The sequence below is a fragment of the Coregonus lavaretus genome (assembly GCF_964263955.1).
Source record: "Coregonus lavaretus genome assembly, chromosome: 31".
In the NCBI taxonomy this organism is placed as follows: Eukaryota; Metazoa; Chordata; class Actinopteri; order Salmoniformes; family Salmonidae; genus Coregonus; species Coregonus lavaretus.
In genome coordinates, this window is record NC_140018.1 from 3983319 (window position 1) to 4001374 (window position 18056).

Genomic DNA, 18056 nt, shown 5'->3' on the forward strand with positions numbered 1-18056 from the left:
AACTGAGTCAGGTTTGTAGGCCTCCTTGCTCGCACATGCTTTTTCAATTCTGCCCACAAATCTTCTATAGGATTGAGGTCAGGGCTTTGTGATGGCCACTCCAATACCTTGACTTTGTTGTCCTTAAGCCATTTTGCCACAACTTTGGAAGGTCTTTCAGGTTATGTTGATACTATATAGGACTCATTTTACTGTGGATATAGATACTTTTGTACCTGTTTCCTCCAGCATCTTCACAAGGTCCTTTGCTGTTGTTCTGGGATTTATTTGCACTTTTCGCACCAAAGTACGTTCATCTCTAGGAGACAGAACACGTCTCCTTCCTGAGCGGTATGACGGCTGCGTGGTCCCATGGTGTTTATACTTGCGTAGTATTGTTTGTACAGAAGAACGTGGTACCTTCAGGCGTTTGGAAATTGCTCCCAAGGATGAACCAGACTTGTGGAGGTCTACCATTTTTTTTCTGAGGTCTTGGCTGATATGATATCAAGCAAAGAGGCTCTGAGTTTGAAGGTAGGCCTTGAAATACATCCACAGGTACACCTCCAATTAACTCAAATGATGTCAATTAGCATATCAGAAACTTCTAAAGCCATGACATAACGTTCTGGAATTTTCCAAGCCGTTTAAAGGCACAGTCAACTTAGTGTATGTAAACTTCTGACCCACTGGAATTGTGATACAGTGAATTATAAGTGAAATAATCTTTCTGTAAACAATTGTTGGAAAAATGACTTGTGTCATGCACAAAGTAGATGTCCTAACCGACTTGCCAAAACTATAGTTTGTTAACAAGAAATGTGTGGAGTGGTTGAAAAATGAGTTTTAATGACTCCAACCTAAGTGTATGTAAACTTCCGACTTCAACTGTACGTATTATGGACACAGTATGTTTTACATGAGTTATCTTGTTGTTATTAGTTGTTATTAGTCCCATCCTTCAGCTCCATTCAACCCCTCCCATCTATCTCTTAACACCATCCATATTGGATTTCTATTTGCCATGTATTTTTCAACCGTACTGTGATGTTTCACAAAAGTTCTGTAACACTGAATGACTGTAACACTTAACAAAGAGCTGCAGTTAGTTTCAGAATGGGTGGCAAGAAATAAGTTAGTCCTAAATATTTCAAAAACTAAAAGCATTGTATTTGGGACAAATCATTCACTAAACCCTAAACCTCAATTAAATATTTTAATGCATAATGTGGAAATTTAGCAAGTTGAGGTGACTAAACTGCTTGGAGTAACCCTGGATTGTAAACTGTCATGGTCAAAACATATTGATACAACAGTAGCTAGGATGGGGAGAAGTCTGTCCATAATAAAGCGCTGCTCTGCATTCTTAACAGCACTATCAACAAGGCAGGTCCTACAGGCCCTAGTTTTGTCGCACCTGGACTACTGTCCAGTCGTGTGGTCAGGTGCCCAAGAAAATTACAATTGGCTCAGAACAGTGCAGCACGGCTGGCCCTTAAATGTACACGGAGAGCTAACATTAATAATGTCCATGTCAATCTCTCATGGCTCAAAGTGGAGGAGAGATTGACTTCATCACTACTTGTTTTGTAAGAAGTGTTGACATGCTGAATGCATCGAGCTGTCTTCGTAAAGAAAGGAGGACCAAGGCAGTCTTCATATCATTAATTGAAATGCCTTTTTAAAAATTCTGACACAATTGTGTTGCATGGCCTTCGTCAGGGGAGTACAAAGATATAATGCAATATCCTCTACTGAACAGCTTTTTCCCATCAACCCTGATATGAGGGAGTGGTTACAGAATTCATTGGACAACACCTAGTAAGCAATACTATACACATTAAAAAGTGAAATACTGTAGATATGTTATTATCAGAATGCAAATCAAGGCTAGAAGTTGTCTGTTTAAACTACTAGCATACAGCTCGGAAACCCACGCATGCATACCCCACAGGACATGCCACCAGAGGTCTCTTCACAGTCCCCAAGTCCAGAACAGACTATGGGAGGCGCACAGTGCTACATAGAACTCTATTCCACATCAGGTAACTGATGCAAGCAGTACAATCAGATATAAAAAACAGGTAAAAATACACCTTAAGGAACAGCAGAGACTGTGAAGAGACACACACACACAGGTACAGACACACAAATACGCACACAAGCGCTAGCACACGCACTCTACACACACGTACATTGTAATATTGTTGTATGGTGGTCTTATACATGTTCTATTGTAGATATGCAGTGGTGTAACAATGTTATATGATGTATTGTTTTATCATGTAAGTGCCTTAATGTGTTTGGACCCAAGGAAGAGTAGCTGCTGCCTTGGCAACAGCTAATGGGGATCCCCAATAATAAATACAAACTCACAGAACCTTCTGGAATTCCCGCTCTGAATGATCTGTATCTCTTGAGCATCCAGAAACAGTCAGTCACATCAGAGCAGTCTGAAATGGACCCTGGTGATTGATGCAAAGACATTATTTACCACAAACTATTAAGATATGTAGTGGACTCGCCAACACCCAGTAACTGCACTTACAATCTGCGTTTGCATTTACAATGATGCACGTCAGCTGCCATTTAGAAAAAAAGTGGAGTGATGTGCCAATTGACAACTGTATGTCAAACGTACAAGTATTTGTTGAATGAAATGGGTAATTAAACCTACGTACTGTCTGTACCACATGTGTAATTACGATCAAGGCATGGTAGTGCAGTATGTCAATGTGTGTATAAGCTATTGAAAACTTTTTTTTTTTTTTTTTAAAGATGTTTTATTAGAAACGTACAAAAAAAAAATTCTAGATCAATTACTAAGAACATCTTACAGTGGCACAATTCTTTGTGGAAGTTTACTTTATTCTCAAGTTCTGACATAGAAATTGTCTTGATGCTTTATTTAAAACAGTTTTCATTGGTCGTTTGCTGTGTCTTGTTCTTTTTCAATTAAATACAAAATATAACCCTCATATCGAATACTGGGGGGCAAAAACAAATCATACTTCATGCTTTAGCATAAAAAAAGTTTTATTTTCCAAACTATTCTCTAGGTTGTGTGTACGCTTCTTTACAATAAATCGTATAAGGAAACATGTATAATGCTTTACAGAAACGAAGAGGTACAGGTACAGATAACCACTCCGTTTAAACATTCAATACAAATGGGTTCAATAACACAGCCAACCAAAGTTTTCACAAGGTGTCTTAACTGATAAAACATCTTTACTGCCCCCACAAAGAAAAGATCACAATCTGACACCCCCCCAAACTGAAAAATGGCATTCTATAAAATAATCACAGCATAAAACTGATCAAATCCCAAACCGTTACTTTACGCCACCCCTACACTGTGATCAGAATGGTTCAACCCAAAAACCTTAGCCAATCACATTCATAACCATCATGGAACGGAACTTGAATTCTCAACAGTTCATGATATGAGAGCTGACAACCAACAGCCGGTAGAGGGGAATCACCACACGAGCGTTGAATGATATAAAAAAAAAATGTAATACCTTACCAAGAATTACATCCATTATTCCAAGTAAAAATACTAACAAAAACATAACCAACAAACCCCCTGAAGGTTTTAGACTAAATGCTCAAATTGAAAACAAAGCCCTCGTTGTGTTCACATTGAGAGCGATGCTTTTACTGAGAACACCCACCATACAATAGTAGGTCAAAAGGTCAGCTATGTCAAAAGAGAAGAGACGGGGCCGGAGGGAGAAAACATTGAGGAAAAATACAGGGACACCAGGCCAGAACCGCTGGGTAAAACAGTTCCTGCCCTGTAGTCTTAATATAACAGTGGGGTTAGTGTGTGTTCACATTTGTCTGAATGTGAGTGTATTTATGTACTAGTGTGTGTGTGTTCATTTAAAAATGTGTGTATTCCTGCGTTAGGTGTTCCAGTGTGTTCTCAATACTCAGTGGCGGCTGTCTGTGGACGGAGAGCGAGAGCCGCGAGACCTGGAACGAGACCTGGAAGGTGCACGCTGTGCAGGGGGAGGGGAGTGGGGAGAGGCAGACTTGCTGGGCTTGGATGGCCGTTTAGAGGAAGAGGAGGTCTCTTTGGCCCTAGGGGGTGGGGAGGCGGGGGCAGCGCCACCACCTGCGCCTCCACGGGGGGCTGGGGAACCACTGTGGGAACGAGAATGAGAGCGGTTGTAGTCCCTCTTGGGGGAGCGGGATTTGGGGGAGTGGGACCTGGAACGACGGGGGGTCCTGGAGCGGGACGGGGAACGGTTACGAGAACGGGAGCGGGAACGAGAAGAGCTCTCGGAGCGGGAACGACTCCTGGAACCCCTGGAGAAGACAAAAGAGAAAAGGTCAAACCAACATTCAGTCGTCTCTTATCACGTCACTGAGGCCCTATTCAAATGCTCTGATAATGTATTCTGCCCTCCTCAGGTACTTAGAGGAAACACTAGTAGAAACATCTAGAAGGGATTATTCTCCAGACCACTCACCTCTTCTTTGCTGCCTCAATCAGCTTGATCTTCCTTCCATTGATCTCCTTGCCAGACAGCTTCTCAAGGGCGTTTTTCAGATCGCTGTAAGAGGCGAACTCAACCACCCTGAAGACCGACACGACAAAACAAGGGGTCAGTAGGACACAACTGCCATGGTGGTTTAATGTAAAAAAGTTATTAGGAGGAGTATGGATGTCGGCAAGTCTACACGTACAGAAAGAACAGCTGGCAGAATGGCTTTTATTCTTACCCTTCGTTGAGCTTGGGGCGGTGGGCGTCGGCGAACGTGACTTCCCCAGCCTGTCTCATGAAATCCTTCAGGTCCTACACAACGACAGGCTAAGTTAGGACCGGAACAGGACAACAGACTCATCATAATGCATCATATTCACCAAAGAGAGAAAAGGTTAGATATCATAGGAGGAACTAGAGGCTAACCGATGACGAGAGGGGTCCAAGAACCTCAGATGACTGGCTGCCTGGTCCAGCAACAAAGTCATGGTGTTCAAAAAGGAGTTGTTCCAGTTACCAGTTAGGTCTGTGTGTGCATGTTGATGTGTGTAACCAGCCAAATTGACAGAAGCTGTTCGTAAACGCCACACTTCCCTAAGAAACTAGTTTGCAGCGAGGCCAAAAGAGCTTGGCAAAAGGAAAATGTGAATAAAGTCTTCCCGGAAGAACATAAAAAAATAATCTCTAATTGGTTCTGTAAAATTGAGGAAGCTAAAAGACAAACGTTTGGTTGACCTAAAAATGTATCTTTGAATTTGGAGTTAAATTTTTTCATTCTTGGACCCCGCTCTCTTTAAAAACAACTACACAGAATAGTCATGAAGATAAGTAGAACAGCCTGAATGAGCAGCAGTGTTCAGCAGCATATTGAATAAGGTTGTCTCTGGCTAGCTAGGAGCCGAGGGCACAGGACTCCCTGCCCCCTAACGCCTGGGACGGGTACCCTGTCTAGGGCTCGGCACCCCCCTCAGTCTCAGTACAGAGGAAGAGAGGAAACCAATACCTGTGACCCCCTTGGAGCGGGGCCGCAGCAGGCTCTCCTAGTCCATCATACCATAACCACCTTGATCGCACCTCGTGATCCAACCTTGACCTCTCGTGACCTCGCTCAGCAGATTTTATCCACCTCTGGGCACCTCTCGCGATGTGCGGACGGAACCACAGCACACGGGGGTAATTGGGGGGGGGGGGGGGGGGATATGGATCGATTGAAGCCTCTCAAATTTACGAACCACCATGGATCAGACCAATACGCCAGCCACCACCATCATCATCATGAACACCATCATCGACTCTTTCTGCCCATCTGCCTCTCTGTTTGCGATTTCTCCCTCTCTGTCAGCACAGCGCTCCCGCCGTTGAACCCCCCCCCCACCACCAGGGGGGGGGGGGCAGCGAGTGCGAGCGAAGTGGCCGCCAGCCACGCCAGTGCTTCTAGAGCAGAGTGGATAGTGGGACCCGGGGAGGGGCGGGACCTCACCCCCAACCAAGCGAGGAAGCACTCATACGACCAGCAGGAGGATACCAACTAGGAGTAGGCCGACTGGCACACTGGCTGGCACGACATGGCTCAACCCAGAGAGAGGGACCCTGATTGGGTTAACTCCACCATAAGAGCTCTCGTCCAAACGACACAACAGTCAGGCTGGCAAATAAAGGGGTGAAGAATTGGTTAAAATTTAAATAAATAAAAACAGACAAATTAGTTTGTTTTTCCCTCTCTTTTGTATATCTAATCAAACTGCATTCTTTAGATGCAGCAAATAGCTATGGCTGGTTATTTTCACTGGAAGCTCTCAGGAGAGAGCTGGATAGGCTATGTATTGAGAGCTCTTTATAGTTAAATACTTTGTAAGGAGAAATGAGCCCAACAACACATTTAGCTAGTGCTGCTGATTTTCATATGCATTTGCTCTCAGTCCATTAAAATATTACCACATTCTCTCCAATAAATGTAGGTAAAAAACATGATTGAATGAATTTGTCTTTACCTGGAGTGAACCAGGCAGTTGCCTTGAGATCATCACTAGTGAAGGTATAAGGTATAAAGCCGAACATTGTCGCTCTCTCCCTCTGATTACTCAGCACCTGGTGTTGTTACTAACAGGCAGGTAAGGTAGATGGGTAGACACGCCCAGGTAAGGATCTCACCTGCCAGCTGACGCGAGATGACAGGTTCTCCACGATGAGACGGTTCTCCGTACGCATCGGCGGGGGGTTCCTACTGTGGTGGGAGAGAGAGCGAGAACAGTATGAGAACCTTGCAGATGATCTAGAACCGTGGTTCCCTTAGTGGGCTAAAACCCATTGGCCCAATACTTTTTGCTGTGGAGGGAGAGACAAACAGTAGGAGAACCTCAGTGCTGATCTAGGATCAGTGCCCCCCCCCCCCCCGTCCACCCCCGTCCACCCCCCCCCCCCCCACTCCAACATGCTTATCGGATCCTAGATCAACACTCCTACTCTGAGATGCTACATGTATACGGGACCATGATTCTGACTAGAAATAACAGATCAAATACTACAACAGGGAGTAGAATGGATGATCTGAAGAGCAGTGTTGGCCCCCCACTGAGCTGATAGTTTGCTGGCCTCCTAGATAAGGTTGGCTTTATATCCATTGCAAATTTCCGAAAGGTGCTTTGTATAGACAGAATGTTGAATAAACTGCCATTTGAACTTACTCTGCCGGTTGTCCACTGGGTTGGTTGGTCCTTATGGAAATTTGAGACAAAATATCCACAGGAAAGTATTATTAAAACAGACTTTTTAAAATGCTGGTACTGGCGTTGAGATTTCTATCACCTGGCATATGCATGCGTGCCTCGGTATGAATAAAACCATGAAAGCACAGAAAGCTGCGTTTTGAAGTTGGTTTAATAATATTTTCCTTGGGGATATTTTGTCTAAAATGTCCACTTGTAAAGGGACAGTTCAGTCTTCTGGAATCTGTTAGCGAGGAGCGTGGAAAGTCCCCACTGGGATTCGTAAGAGGCTAGCTGATCATATTTAAGTTCACGTACCTCCGACTATCCTGGGAGCCACGGCCGTAGCGATCTGGGAAGCGGCCTCCACCACCTCCTCTGTCGCCACCACGTCCCCGGCCACCACGCAGGCGCACACGGGCGTGCTCAATGGTCACCCTGAGAGAGAGAGAATACAACCCATATTTATGTTTATTTATTTTCCCATTTGTACTTTAACTATTTGCACATTGTTACAACACTATATATATATATATACATACTATGGCATTTGAAATGTCTTTATTCTTTTGAAACTTCTGAGTGTAATGTTTACTGTTAATATTTATTGTTTATTTCACTTTTGTTTACTATCTACTTCACTTGCTTTGGCAATGTTAACATACGTTTCCCATGCCAATAAAGCCCTTAAATTGAAATTGAATTGAGAGAGAGAGGGGGGGGGAAGGGGGAGAGAGAGAGGGGGGGGGGGGAAGGGGGAGAGAGAGGGGGGGGAAGGGGGAGAGAGAGGGGGGGGAGAGAGAGGAGAGAGGTGGGGGGAGAGAGGAGAGAGGGGGGGAGAGAGGAGAGGGGGGGAGAGAGGAGAGGGGGGGAGAGAGGAGAGGGGGGGGGAGAGAGGGGGGGGGAGAGGAGAGGGGGGGAGAGGAGAGGGGGGGGAGAGGAGAGGGGGGGGAGAGGAGGGGGGGGAGGAGAGAGAGGGGGGGGGGGAGAGGAGAGAGGGGGGAGAGGAGAGAGGGGGGGAGAGGAGAGGGAGGGGGGGAGAGGAGAGGGGGGGGGGGGGGAGAGGAGAGGGGGGGGGGGAGAGGAGAGAGGGAGGCCTTAAGACACAGAACAAAGGCCTTTGCAAGGCTGTTATTACATTTGAGTCATTTAGTAGATGCTCTTATCCAGAGCGACTTACAGTTAGTGACTGCATACATTTTCATATAATACCCAAGGACTATTGATATATGGGCCAACGTGGTGATATGTAATATCCATCATGACCAGCGATAACACCGCTTTACCTCTCATTGCAGAGCTCCTTGCCATCCAGTTCATAAACTGCATCCTCAGCATCCCTAGGATCATCAAACTCCTGGAGAACAAAATTAAATTATTAAATTAAAAATTTAAATTTAAATTAAAAATTAAATTAAATTGGTCATTTAGCAGACGCTCTTATCCAGAGCGACTTACAGGAGCAATTAGGGTTAAGTGCCTTGCTCAAGGGCACATCGACAGATTTTTCACCTAGTCTGCTTGGGGATTAGAACCAGCGACCTTTCGGTTACTGGTACAACGCTCTTAACCACTAAGCTACCTGCCGCCCTTTACAACATATTAGAACATTCAGACTATCTATTATAGACCTCTCTACAAGGTTTTCCAAACCATGTAGTTAGCCAAAATAAAAATTAGCTAGCAAGTAGATTTCGTAACTGAGGGTTTATGCCATGTGCGTCATTGTGTGTGGACTGACCACAAAACTAAAGCCTGTATGCGCGTTCACACTGCACTTAGCCCGGAGCTACGGACAATACAGTGTGAAAATACATTGTGTAGGTGTGTGTACTGACAACAAAACCAAAGCCCCTCTTGAGGTCGATGTCTCGGATGCGGCCGTATCCTTTGAAAAACCTCTCCACGTCCTTCTCTCTGGCGGACGGGTTCAACCGGCCGACAAATATGCGGCAGCCACTCATTCTGAATGTAGGATGTTTATCTGAAAACAAAAACAGTAAAAGGAAGGGGAAAAAACCTTTTGATGACAAATATTTATGTAGTTACAACTTCGTGGCAGCTAACTCCAGACGCGCACACCAGAAATATATTCTGCGCACACCTACATCATTAGCAATTTCAGCTAACTAGAATTGCATAGTTCACAAATTGGAGAATTTAAAATGTCGACACGTTTTTAGAGAAATAAACAAATATAAAGCCGCGCAGTCCTGTATAACGTTAGTCATCCCGGAGAGGTATCAAAACCGAACATTTATCGTGACCTTAACGTTAGCTAGCTGCGACACAGTCATCGTGCATATTTTGGGCCTTGTGATTGCATTTGCAATCGCAAGATAAACAACAAACCTTAGCTTGTTAACTACATTGTTTCCGACTGGCAATACTAGTGCAATAATGCATTAACATTAGTTACGTCCATTTAAATTGTACACACACATTAATTTTAACATACCTTTCTGTGTTTTTTCTTCGGAGAGATTGTCTTGCCGCTTACTGCCTCTTAAAAACACAGCGAGAAGGACACAAAATGGAGTCCGTTTTCTCTCTGCGTTTCAATGACACGGTGCAGTACTCTCTAGCCGCTAGATGTCACCCAATCACAAAGCTCTTCTTCTTCTTCTTCGATGAGGTTTAACGGCGGTTGGCATCCAATAAATGTTGCATTACCGCCACCTACTAGAACATTTTAGTCATTTAGCAGACGCTCTTATCCAGAGCGACTTACAGTTAGTGAGTGCATACATTTTATATACTGGCCCCCCGTGGGAAACGAACCCACAACCCTGCCGTTGCAAGCGCCATGCTCTACCAACTGAACTACAGGGGACTAGAGTATAACTCCCTTATACTTGCCATAAAATAAAAAATAATATTACAACAAATACCCTACCATCCAACCCTAACACTCCACTCACAAAATCAATAAAATAATAAATACCATACTCCACTATTTAAATGTATTTAGTCCTACTTCAGGCCAACAGCCTGAAAGGATGGAACACCACCACTTAACACACCCTGTAACTCTACTGATGTCATGTCTCGCACACCCAAATACCTCTCTGCAGCTGCCACCACAACCTCTATTTTCTGCGACTTACGTTCCATCCCTGCAGTACAGTTGATAACCATTGCTATTAATGCCGAAAATCCAATCATACTGAAACATACACTACCGTTCAAAAGTTTGGGGTCACATAGAAATGTCCTTGTTTTCGAAAGAAAAGCACATTTTTTGTCCATTAAAATAACATCAGATTGATCAGAAATACAGTGTAGACATTGTTAATGTTGTAAATGGCCATTGTAGCTGGAAACGGCTGATTTTTAATGGAATATCTACATAGGCGTACAGAGGTTCATTATCAGCAACCATCAGTCCTGTGTTCCAATGCCAATTCTGGCTCTAACCATTTACATTTACATTTACGTCATTTAGCAGACGCTCTTATCCAGAGCGACTTACAAATTGGTGCATTCACCTTATAGCCAGTGGGATAACCACTTTACAATAAGTTTTTTTTCTTTCTTTCTTTCTTTGGGGTGGGGTAAGGGGGGGTAGAAGGATTACTTTATCCTATCCCAGGTGTTCCTTAAAGAGGTGGGGTTTCAAATGTCTCCGGAAGGTGGTGAGTGACTCCGCTGTCCTGGCGTCGTGAGGGAGCTTGTTCCACCATTGGGGTGCCAGAGCAGCGAACAGTTTTGACTGGGCTGAGCGGGAACTGTGCTTCAGCAGAGGTAGGGGAGCCAGCAGGCCAGAGGTGGATGAACGCAATGCCCTCGTTTGGGTGTAGGGACTGATCAGAGCCTGAAGGTACGGAGGTGCCGTTCCCCTCACAGCTCCGTAGGCAAGCACCATGGTCTTGTAGCAGATGCGAGAATAGAAAGAGGAGTGGGAGGCCCCGGTGCACAACTGAGCAAGAGGACAAATACATTAGTGTCTAGTTTGAGAAACAGGCGCATCACAGGTCCTCAAATGGCAGCTTCATTAAATAGTACCCGCAAAACACCAGTCTCAACGTCAACAGTTAAGAGGTGACTCCGGGATGCTGACTTTCTAGGTAGAGTTTCAAAGAAAAAGCCATATCTCAGACTGCCCATCTTAATCTTTTATTTTTATAGGCCAGTCTGAGAAATGGCTTTTTCTTTGCAACTCTGCCTAGAAAGTCAGCATACCGGAGTCGCCTCTTCATTGTTGACGTTGAGACTGGTGTTTTGCGGGTATTATTTAATGAAGCTGCCAGTTGAGGACCTGTAATGCGCCTGTTTCTCAAACTGATGGTTGCTGATAATGGGCCTCTGTACACCTATGTAGATATTCCATAAGAAATCAGCCGTTTCCAGCTACAATAGCCATTTACAACATTAATAATGTCTACACTGTATTTCTTATCAATTTTATGTTGTTTTAATAGACAAAAAAATTGCTTTTCTTTCAAAAACAAGGACATTTCTAAGTGACCCCAAACTTTTGAACGGTAGAGTATATCACTTGTTGGTTTATCCCTCTGTACAGGTACAGATCTACTACTCACATCACTTCTCTCAGGATCCCTCTCCCTTGACCCATCTTCCTCTACTTTCTTCACTGCCTCAGCATATGACAACTTCTGCACTACTCTAACCCTGGAAACCTCAACCTGCCTCTCTTGCACGGGACATTGCTGATCCCTAGCCCCATGGGCACCCCTATAATTAACACATACCACTACTTTCCCCAATTCTACACATTCCTTTGTCTCATGCCCTTCCACACACTTCTCACACCTAGGTACCTCCCTCCTACACACTGCTGCCACATGCCCATAAGCTTGACACCTGTAACAACGTAATGTATTCGGCACAAAAGCTCGTACAGGATAACTTATATATCCTAACATCACTTTGTCGGGCAAAGACTCAACATCAAAACTAAAAAGAACAGACAATGACTCTTCTGTTTCTCCACTCACGCCACCCTGTCTGCGTCGCACCAAACGAAGAGCATCACAAACACAGGGAATCTTCCCCTTCAGTTGGTCAGCTTTCACATTTACCGCTACCCCAGTAATCACTCCTTTCAATGGCGCCCTTTTCTTCAGAGCAAAACAATTCACATCTCTTGTCCCCAGTCGTTTAACGCGGATCGCCTGCTCCCTCTGACCAGCAGAAACACAAACAATTATCACCAGAACACTTCTGGTTACCTTCACCGATTCCACAGCATCCAACTCTAGTTTCACCCTCCCTGAAACTACTAATGGATCAGCCAAAAGGCAAGGTTCCACTTTTCCCAAAAACTTCACTCCTACTGTCACAGACTCATCTTTATCCTGACCCTCGTTGCAAGCCTCGGGGCTCCGAGAAATTCACAGCACCTACCACCTCCGATACTTCGCCCTCATTCACTTCCATTTCTCCTCCTGTCTTCAACTCACTCTGCTTACGCTTTCTACCATTCTTCTTTAACAATCTCCTTTTTTTTCCCGCCACTGTTAACCGACTCAAGCTCACCCTTTCCCCCCCCTCTCTCTTAGACCTCCTCTGCCTCTTTTTCCCTCCATTCCTCCTCCGTATTCCAAGTATAACTCTCCTTATGATAATACTGCTCTTCTCCTGACATACATCTTGTTCTTGCCTTGTCAAGAGACGCCATCTAACCGGCTGTCACAATCTCCTTACAATCAGCACGAACCCCTCGGGATGTAGCGCTCAACAGTGCATCCCACTTGTAAAGCCAGTCACAAGGTTCACATTCTACATAAAATAATGGTTTGTGGTGGTCGTCACAGTACAGGGTGAAAATGGCATGGCGCTTTACAGGTATATGGTGCTGTTCACTGTTAGTAAGATGCGCAGCTAGCTAGTATCATGATAATATGGCTGATGTTTTCCGACATAAATCTGCCCTACAATGAGGTGTGGTTGTCCTGGAGTGTCCTGGAGGTCACAGTGGGTAGGCCTTCAAGCATCAGTTCTCTACCGGCCTTTCATTCATATGTTTACTACACATGGGTATATCAATCTTTTAGTCTGCTTACTTACTACACATCAATCTTTGGGCCACTGAATAAAAACCCATTTAAACACAGATTTGACCTATTTTAGGCATCAATTCAGGTGTTCTTAAACTGTGTATTCTTCTCTGCTTCCTTCGATGTAAAACATGGAAGCTACAGGTCAGAATCCTCTTATACAGTGGAGGTCCAACCGTTCAGTTTCATTGAATGAAACATAGGTTTAATTAGTTTTATTGAATCATGGGCCGAATCAGTGGGTATAATCAATGATCATTGCCTGTATAAAGGTTAACCCCATCGTTCATCTATTTTATGTTCTGCAACCTTTTTGAGTAACGAAATGCAATGTACACCTGGAACGATCTGGGTAAATCGAACACAAAACCAAGGCACTGTACTTTTGGCCATGCAGTGGAAGTGGAAACCATGTTCAGCTGAATTTGAATTTGTAGTGGAATACCTCTGGCCTGCATTCTTTGTCAGTTTAGAAATGTCAATATGGGCTGTCTCCCAAATGGCCCTTCAGTGTACTACTATAGTGCACTACTTTTGACCAAGATCCATAGGGCTCTGGTCAAAAGTAGTGCACTATATAGGGAATGGGACGCCATTTCGGACACATGCAATATGATCTTCAATGTAAAAACACAAAATCAGGTCTCACACACACACTTCAAAAGAAAGCTTTAATTAGAAATAGTTATATACACATGGTAGAATTAAATTAAACTTTATACAAATATTAAAATACTATCTTCACACCCATTGCAATGTACAGAGGAAAACCAAAACATGAAAGCATTGAAATGCAGAATCAAGAGATCGACTTTGTTGTTATTTTCAAGGAAACAACACCGTAGAACAGCGGTCTGGACGGCAGAAAAATGAAATTTTTTTTTTTATTTTTTTTACACTTAAATGCAACATTTACAATTTCTTACAACCAGAAATAGAAAAGAAAAGTGATTTGTTTTAGTTGCTTAGGCTTTTGAATATCAGTTGCTGAAGAAGCCTTGGGGAGGACAGAGAGAAGAGGAGGATGGACTTTCTTTAGTCGCATCCATAAACAAAAATAAAACATTGTAAAATACACAAGACAGTTGTATGACTAGAAAAGACAAAAGTAAGGCCACTGGAAAACACTGAAGATGTTTCAACACCGTAAAGCAGGTAAAAATGGAGGAAGCTTGCAATGCAATTACAAACAAAATCTAAGTAATGAAAGGCAACATTCTCTGCTTGCGTTTATGAAATAATTGACAATGACAGATGGACAGAGACACAAATAAAATGAAATTGAATGTGAAAAAAGTGGTTCAAACAGCCACTCAACTCAGACCCTGTCTCCTCAACCTAATGGGTTAGGGTGATGACCTCAACTCCCAAAATGCATATGAAGTGGTTTCATCACATACCGGAGGTAAATTAAAGCTGTGCTCACTCAAATTTGAACGGAAACATTTAAAACAAACATTTCAAACAAAAGAAAACGGTTGTTTACAATGCGCCTGTTTTGAGCAAGGATTTTCAGTTGAAGCTTTTTAAAGACGCAGATCCAGAAGGTTCCTAACAGTTTTGAAGCAACTTGTGAACCCAACCTCGCCACACACACACACACACACACACACACACACACCACACACAATAAATAGACTGGAAAAACAAACATATATTACCCAGTCACCAAACACCAAATCAACATGTTTTAACTCCCCCGCTTTGAACAAAACGACAGAACAAGGCCTTAGTTAATTTGACATAGTGCAGCCCTCTTCATTCATGAAACAGTCACGATGTGTTGTTCAGTTCCACGGCCAAATACACACACAGCCGGGTGGCTAGAAGATCCTGTAGCCTCCAAAACAAAGCAACGCCCCAGATAGTCACATCAACAGGGGAGCAGCAGAACACATAACATAACAGATATCAGTTGTTGTGATGAACAGAAAAAGGCAAGCGTGCCATTAATCTTCTTTAATCATGATAGTACTGCCTCGGTAAGCCTGTCTGTCTGTTTATAGCCCTGCTGCTGGCTCTGGTGACGTGCTCCATCCATCCTACGTGCATTGTGTTCTGGACAGGTGGCGTCACTCCTACGGAACACTAGTCCCTCTGACAGGTGGTGACGTCACTCCTACGGAACACTAGTCCCTCTGACAGGTGGTGTCACTCCTACGGAACACTAGTCCCTCTGATAGGTGGTGTCACTCCTACGGAACACTAGTCCCTCTGATAGGTGGTCTCTGACAGGTGGCGTCACTCCTACGGAACACTAGTCCCTCTGACAGGTGGTGTCACTCCTACGGAACACTAGTCCCTCTGACAGGTGGTGTCACTCCTACGGAACACTAGTCCCTCTGACAGGTGGTGACGTCACTCCTACGGAACACTAGTCCCTCTGACAGGTGGTGTCACTCCTACGGAACACTAGTCCCTCTGACAGGTGGTGTCACTCCTACGGAACACTAGTCCCTCTGACAGGTGGTGTCACTCCTACGGAACACTAGTCCCTCTGACAGGCGGTGGTGTCACTCCTACGGAACACTAGTCCCTCTGACAGGTGGTGTCACTCCTACGGAACACTAGTCCCTCTGACAGGTGGTGTCACTCCTACGGAACACTAGTCCCTCTGACAGGTGGTGTCACTCCTACGGAACACTAGTCCCTCTGACAGGTGGTGTCACTCCTACGGAACACTAGTCCCTCTGACAGGCGGTGGCGTCACTCCTACGGAACACTAGTCCCTCTGATAGGTGGCGTCACTCCTACGGAACACTAGTCCTTCTGACAGGCGGTGGCGTCACTCCTACGGAACACTAGTCCCTCTGACAGGCGGTGGCGTCACTCCTACGGAACACTAGTCCCTCTGACAGGTGGTGTCACTCCTACGGAACACTAGTCCCTCTGACAGGTGGTGTCACTCCTACGGAACACTAGTCCCTCTGACAGGTGGTGTCACTCCTACGGAACACTAGTCCCTCTGACAGGTGGTGTCACTCCTACGGAACACTAGTCCCTCTGACAGGCGGTGGTGTCACTCCTACGGAACACTAGTCCCTCTGATAGGTGGTGTCACTCCTACGGAACACTAGTCCCTCTGACAGGTGGTGTCACTCCTACGGAACACTAGTCCCTCTGACAGGTGGTGTCACTCCTACGGAACACTAGTCCCTCTGACAGGTGGTGTCACTCCTACGGAACACTAGTCCCTCTGACAGGTGGTGTCACTCCTACGGAACACTAGTCCCTCTGACAGGTGGTGTCACTCCTACGGAACACTAGTCCCTCTGACAGGTGGTGTCACTCCTACGGAACACTAGTCCCTCTGACAGGTGGTGTCACTCCTACGGAACACTAGTCCCTCTGACAGGTGGTGTCACTCCTACGGAACACTAGTCCCTCTGACAGGTGGTGGCGTCACTCCTACGGAACACTAGTCCCTCTGACAGGTGGCGTCACTCCTACGGAACACTAGTCCCTCTGATAGGTGGTGTCACTCCTACGGAACACTAGTCCCTCTGACAGGTGGTGACGTCACTCCTACGGAACACTAGTCCCTCTGACAGGTGGTGTCACTCCTACGGAACACTAGTCCCTCTGACAGGTGGTGTCACTCCTACGGAACACTAGTCCCTCTGACAGGTGGTGTCACTCCTACGGAACACTAGTCCCTCTGACAGGTGGTGTCACTCCTACGGAACACTAGTCCCTCTGACAGGTGGTGTCACTCCTACGGAACACTAGTCCCTCTGACAGGTGGTGTCACTCCTACGGAACACTAGTCCCTCTGACAGGTGGTGTCACTCCTACGGAACACTAGTCCCTCTGACAGGTGGTGTCACTCCTACGGAACACTAGTCCCTCTGACAGGTGGTGTCACTCCTACGGAACACTAGTCCCTCTGACAGGTGGTCTCTGACAGGTGGTGGCGTCACTCCTACGCAACACTAGACGAAAGCGCCGCTGTCTGACCCAAGACAATGCCCTACTTGGAGATGCCACAGAGTGGCAGCAGAGTTGGAGAGGGGCTTCATGCTTAGCTTCATTCAGAGTGGACAGACAGGGTTACCATACGGGCCGCAGGACGTCATCGTAGAGAGAACATGCAGCATACGCCAGCGAACCAAGCCAAGGCCCAAACCAAGAGAGATACTGCTTATCCTCAGAGTAGGGAAATGCACAAGTACAAGTTTGTATCCACAGTCATCATCATCATCATCATCATAATGCTAATAATAATAATAATCATAATCATCATCATTAGCAGCAGCGATAAAAACAACATTATGTTTGCCACTAACCTTGCAGTTGGAGATAAAGCCTTTTGGGAGTGTGGTTGATTAGGTGCAGGCCTAGAGATAAGTGTGTTCTGTGTAACAGAGCTATACATAAATGCCTCTGCTGTGTACATAGTGACACATACACACAGTACCAAACATGGACAGTACCAAACCTGGACAGTACCAAACCTGGACAGTACCAAACTTGGACAGTACCAAACCTGGACAGTACCAAACCTGGACAGTACCAAACCTGGACTCTGTGAGTATGTATGCATGTATACATATGTATCTATATTTAGCTGAAACCACTTGATGTCTGCCTGTCTGCCAGCCTGTCTGTCTGTCTGGCTACCCGTCTGCCTGTGTTGAGGTCCATTCTGAAGCTGGGGGGCGGGGGGGGCAGTAGGTTTTAAGGGCTCGTTAGTTCCCAGTAAGAGAGGGAGGGAGTAGTCTTGTCTTTTCTCCACATGGGTAGTCGTTTAGAGATCATTGCAGAAGGGGTAGCCAGGACACAGGGAGAGGATACTGGTGTTGATCACCGTTTGTCTCATTTCTGTGCATGGTTGGTAATAGTTGGGGGTGAAGTGG

The 18056-nt window shown here is 45.2% G+C and overlaps 1 protein-coding gene and 1 long non-coding RNA gene across 16 annotated transcripts; one reads left to right on the plus strand and one right to left on the minus strand.

The window, feature by feature from the left end:
* Positions 1-2826: 2826 nt before the first annotated feature.
* Positions 2827-9727, minus strand: LOC311106604 (serine/arginine-rich splicing factor 5-like). Of its 2 annotated transcripts, XM_084148984.1 has the most exons (9): positions 9639-9700; positions 9019-9164; positions 8467-8537; positions 7499-7618; positions 7160-7189; positions 6627-6699; positions 4714-4787; positions 4461-4568; positions 2827-4296 (listed from the first exon to the last, which is right to left on the minus strand). In XM_084148984.1, the coding sequence occupies exons 2-9, from the start codon at positions 9142-9144 to the stop codon at positions 3918-3920; spliced, it is 981 nt and encodes a 326-aa protein (XP_084005110.1). In that variant the 5' UTR covers positions 9145-9164; positions 9639-9700; the 3' UTR covers positions 2827-3917. The 2 variants fall into 2 exon arrangements, with proteins under 2 accessions (XP_084005110.1, XP_084005109.1); XM_084148983.1 differs by lacking the exon at positions 7160-7189 and having other exon boundaries at positions 9639-9727.
* Positions 9728-13858: 4131 nt separating this feature from the next.
* LOC311107075 lies at positions 13859-17187 on the plus strand. 14 transcript variants are annotated; one of them, XR_014610385.1, is made up of 4 exons: positions 13859-15386; positions 15436-16213; positions 16556-17055; positions 17108-17187. It is a non-coding gene; the product is annotated as an uncharacterized lncRNA (long non-coding RNA). The 14 variants fall into 14 exon arrangements; XR_014610386.1 differs by having other exon boundaries at positions 16556-16751; positions 17108-17146; XR_014610389.1 differs by lacking the exon at positions 17108-17187 and having other exon boundaries at positions 16556-16634; positions 16673-17101.
* Positions 17188-18056: the final 869 nt, after the last annotated feature.

Excerpts from the sequence above, each read along its gene's own strand:
- LOC311106604 (XM_084148984.1), bottom strand. The coding sequence starts at position 9,144 with ATGAGTGGCTGCCGCATATTTGTCGGCCGGTTGAACCCGTCCGCCAGA. Across the intron at positions 6,700-7,159 it reads CCCAGTGGACAACCGGCAGA|TAGGAACCCCCCGCCGATGC; the intron begins GTAAGTTCAAAT and ends CTCCCACCACAG. Across the intron at positions 4,788-6,626 it reads CATCTCGCGTCAGCTGGCAG|GACCTGAAGGATTTCATGAG; the intron begins GTGAGATCCTTA and ends GTCGTTGTGTAG.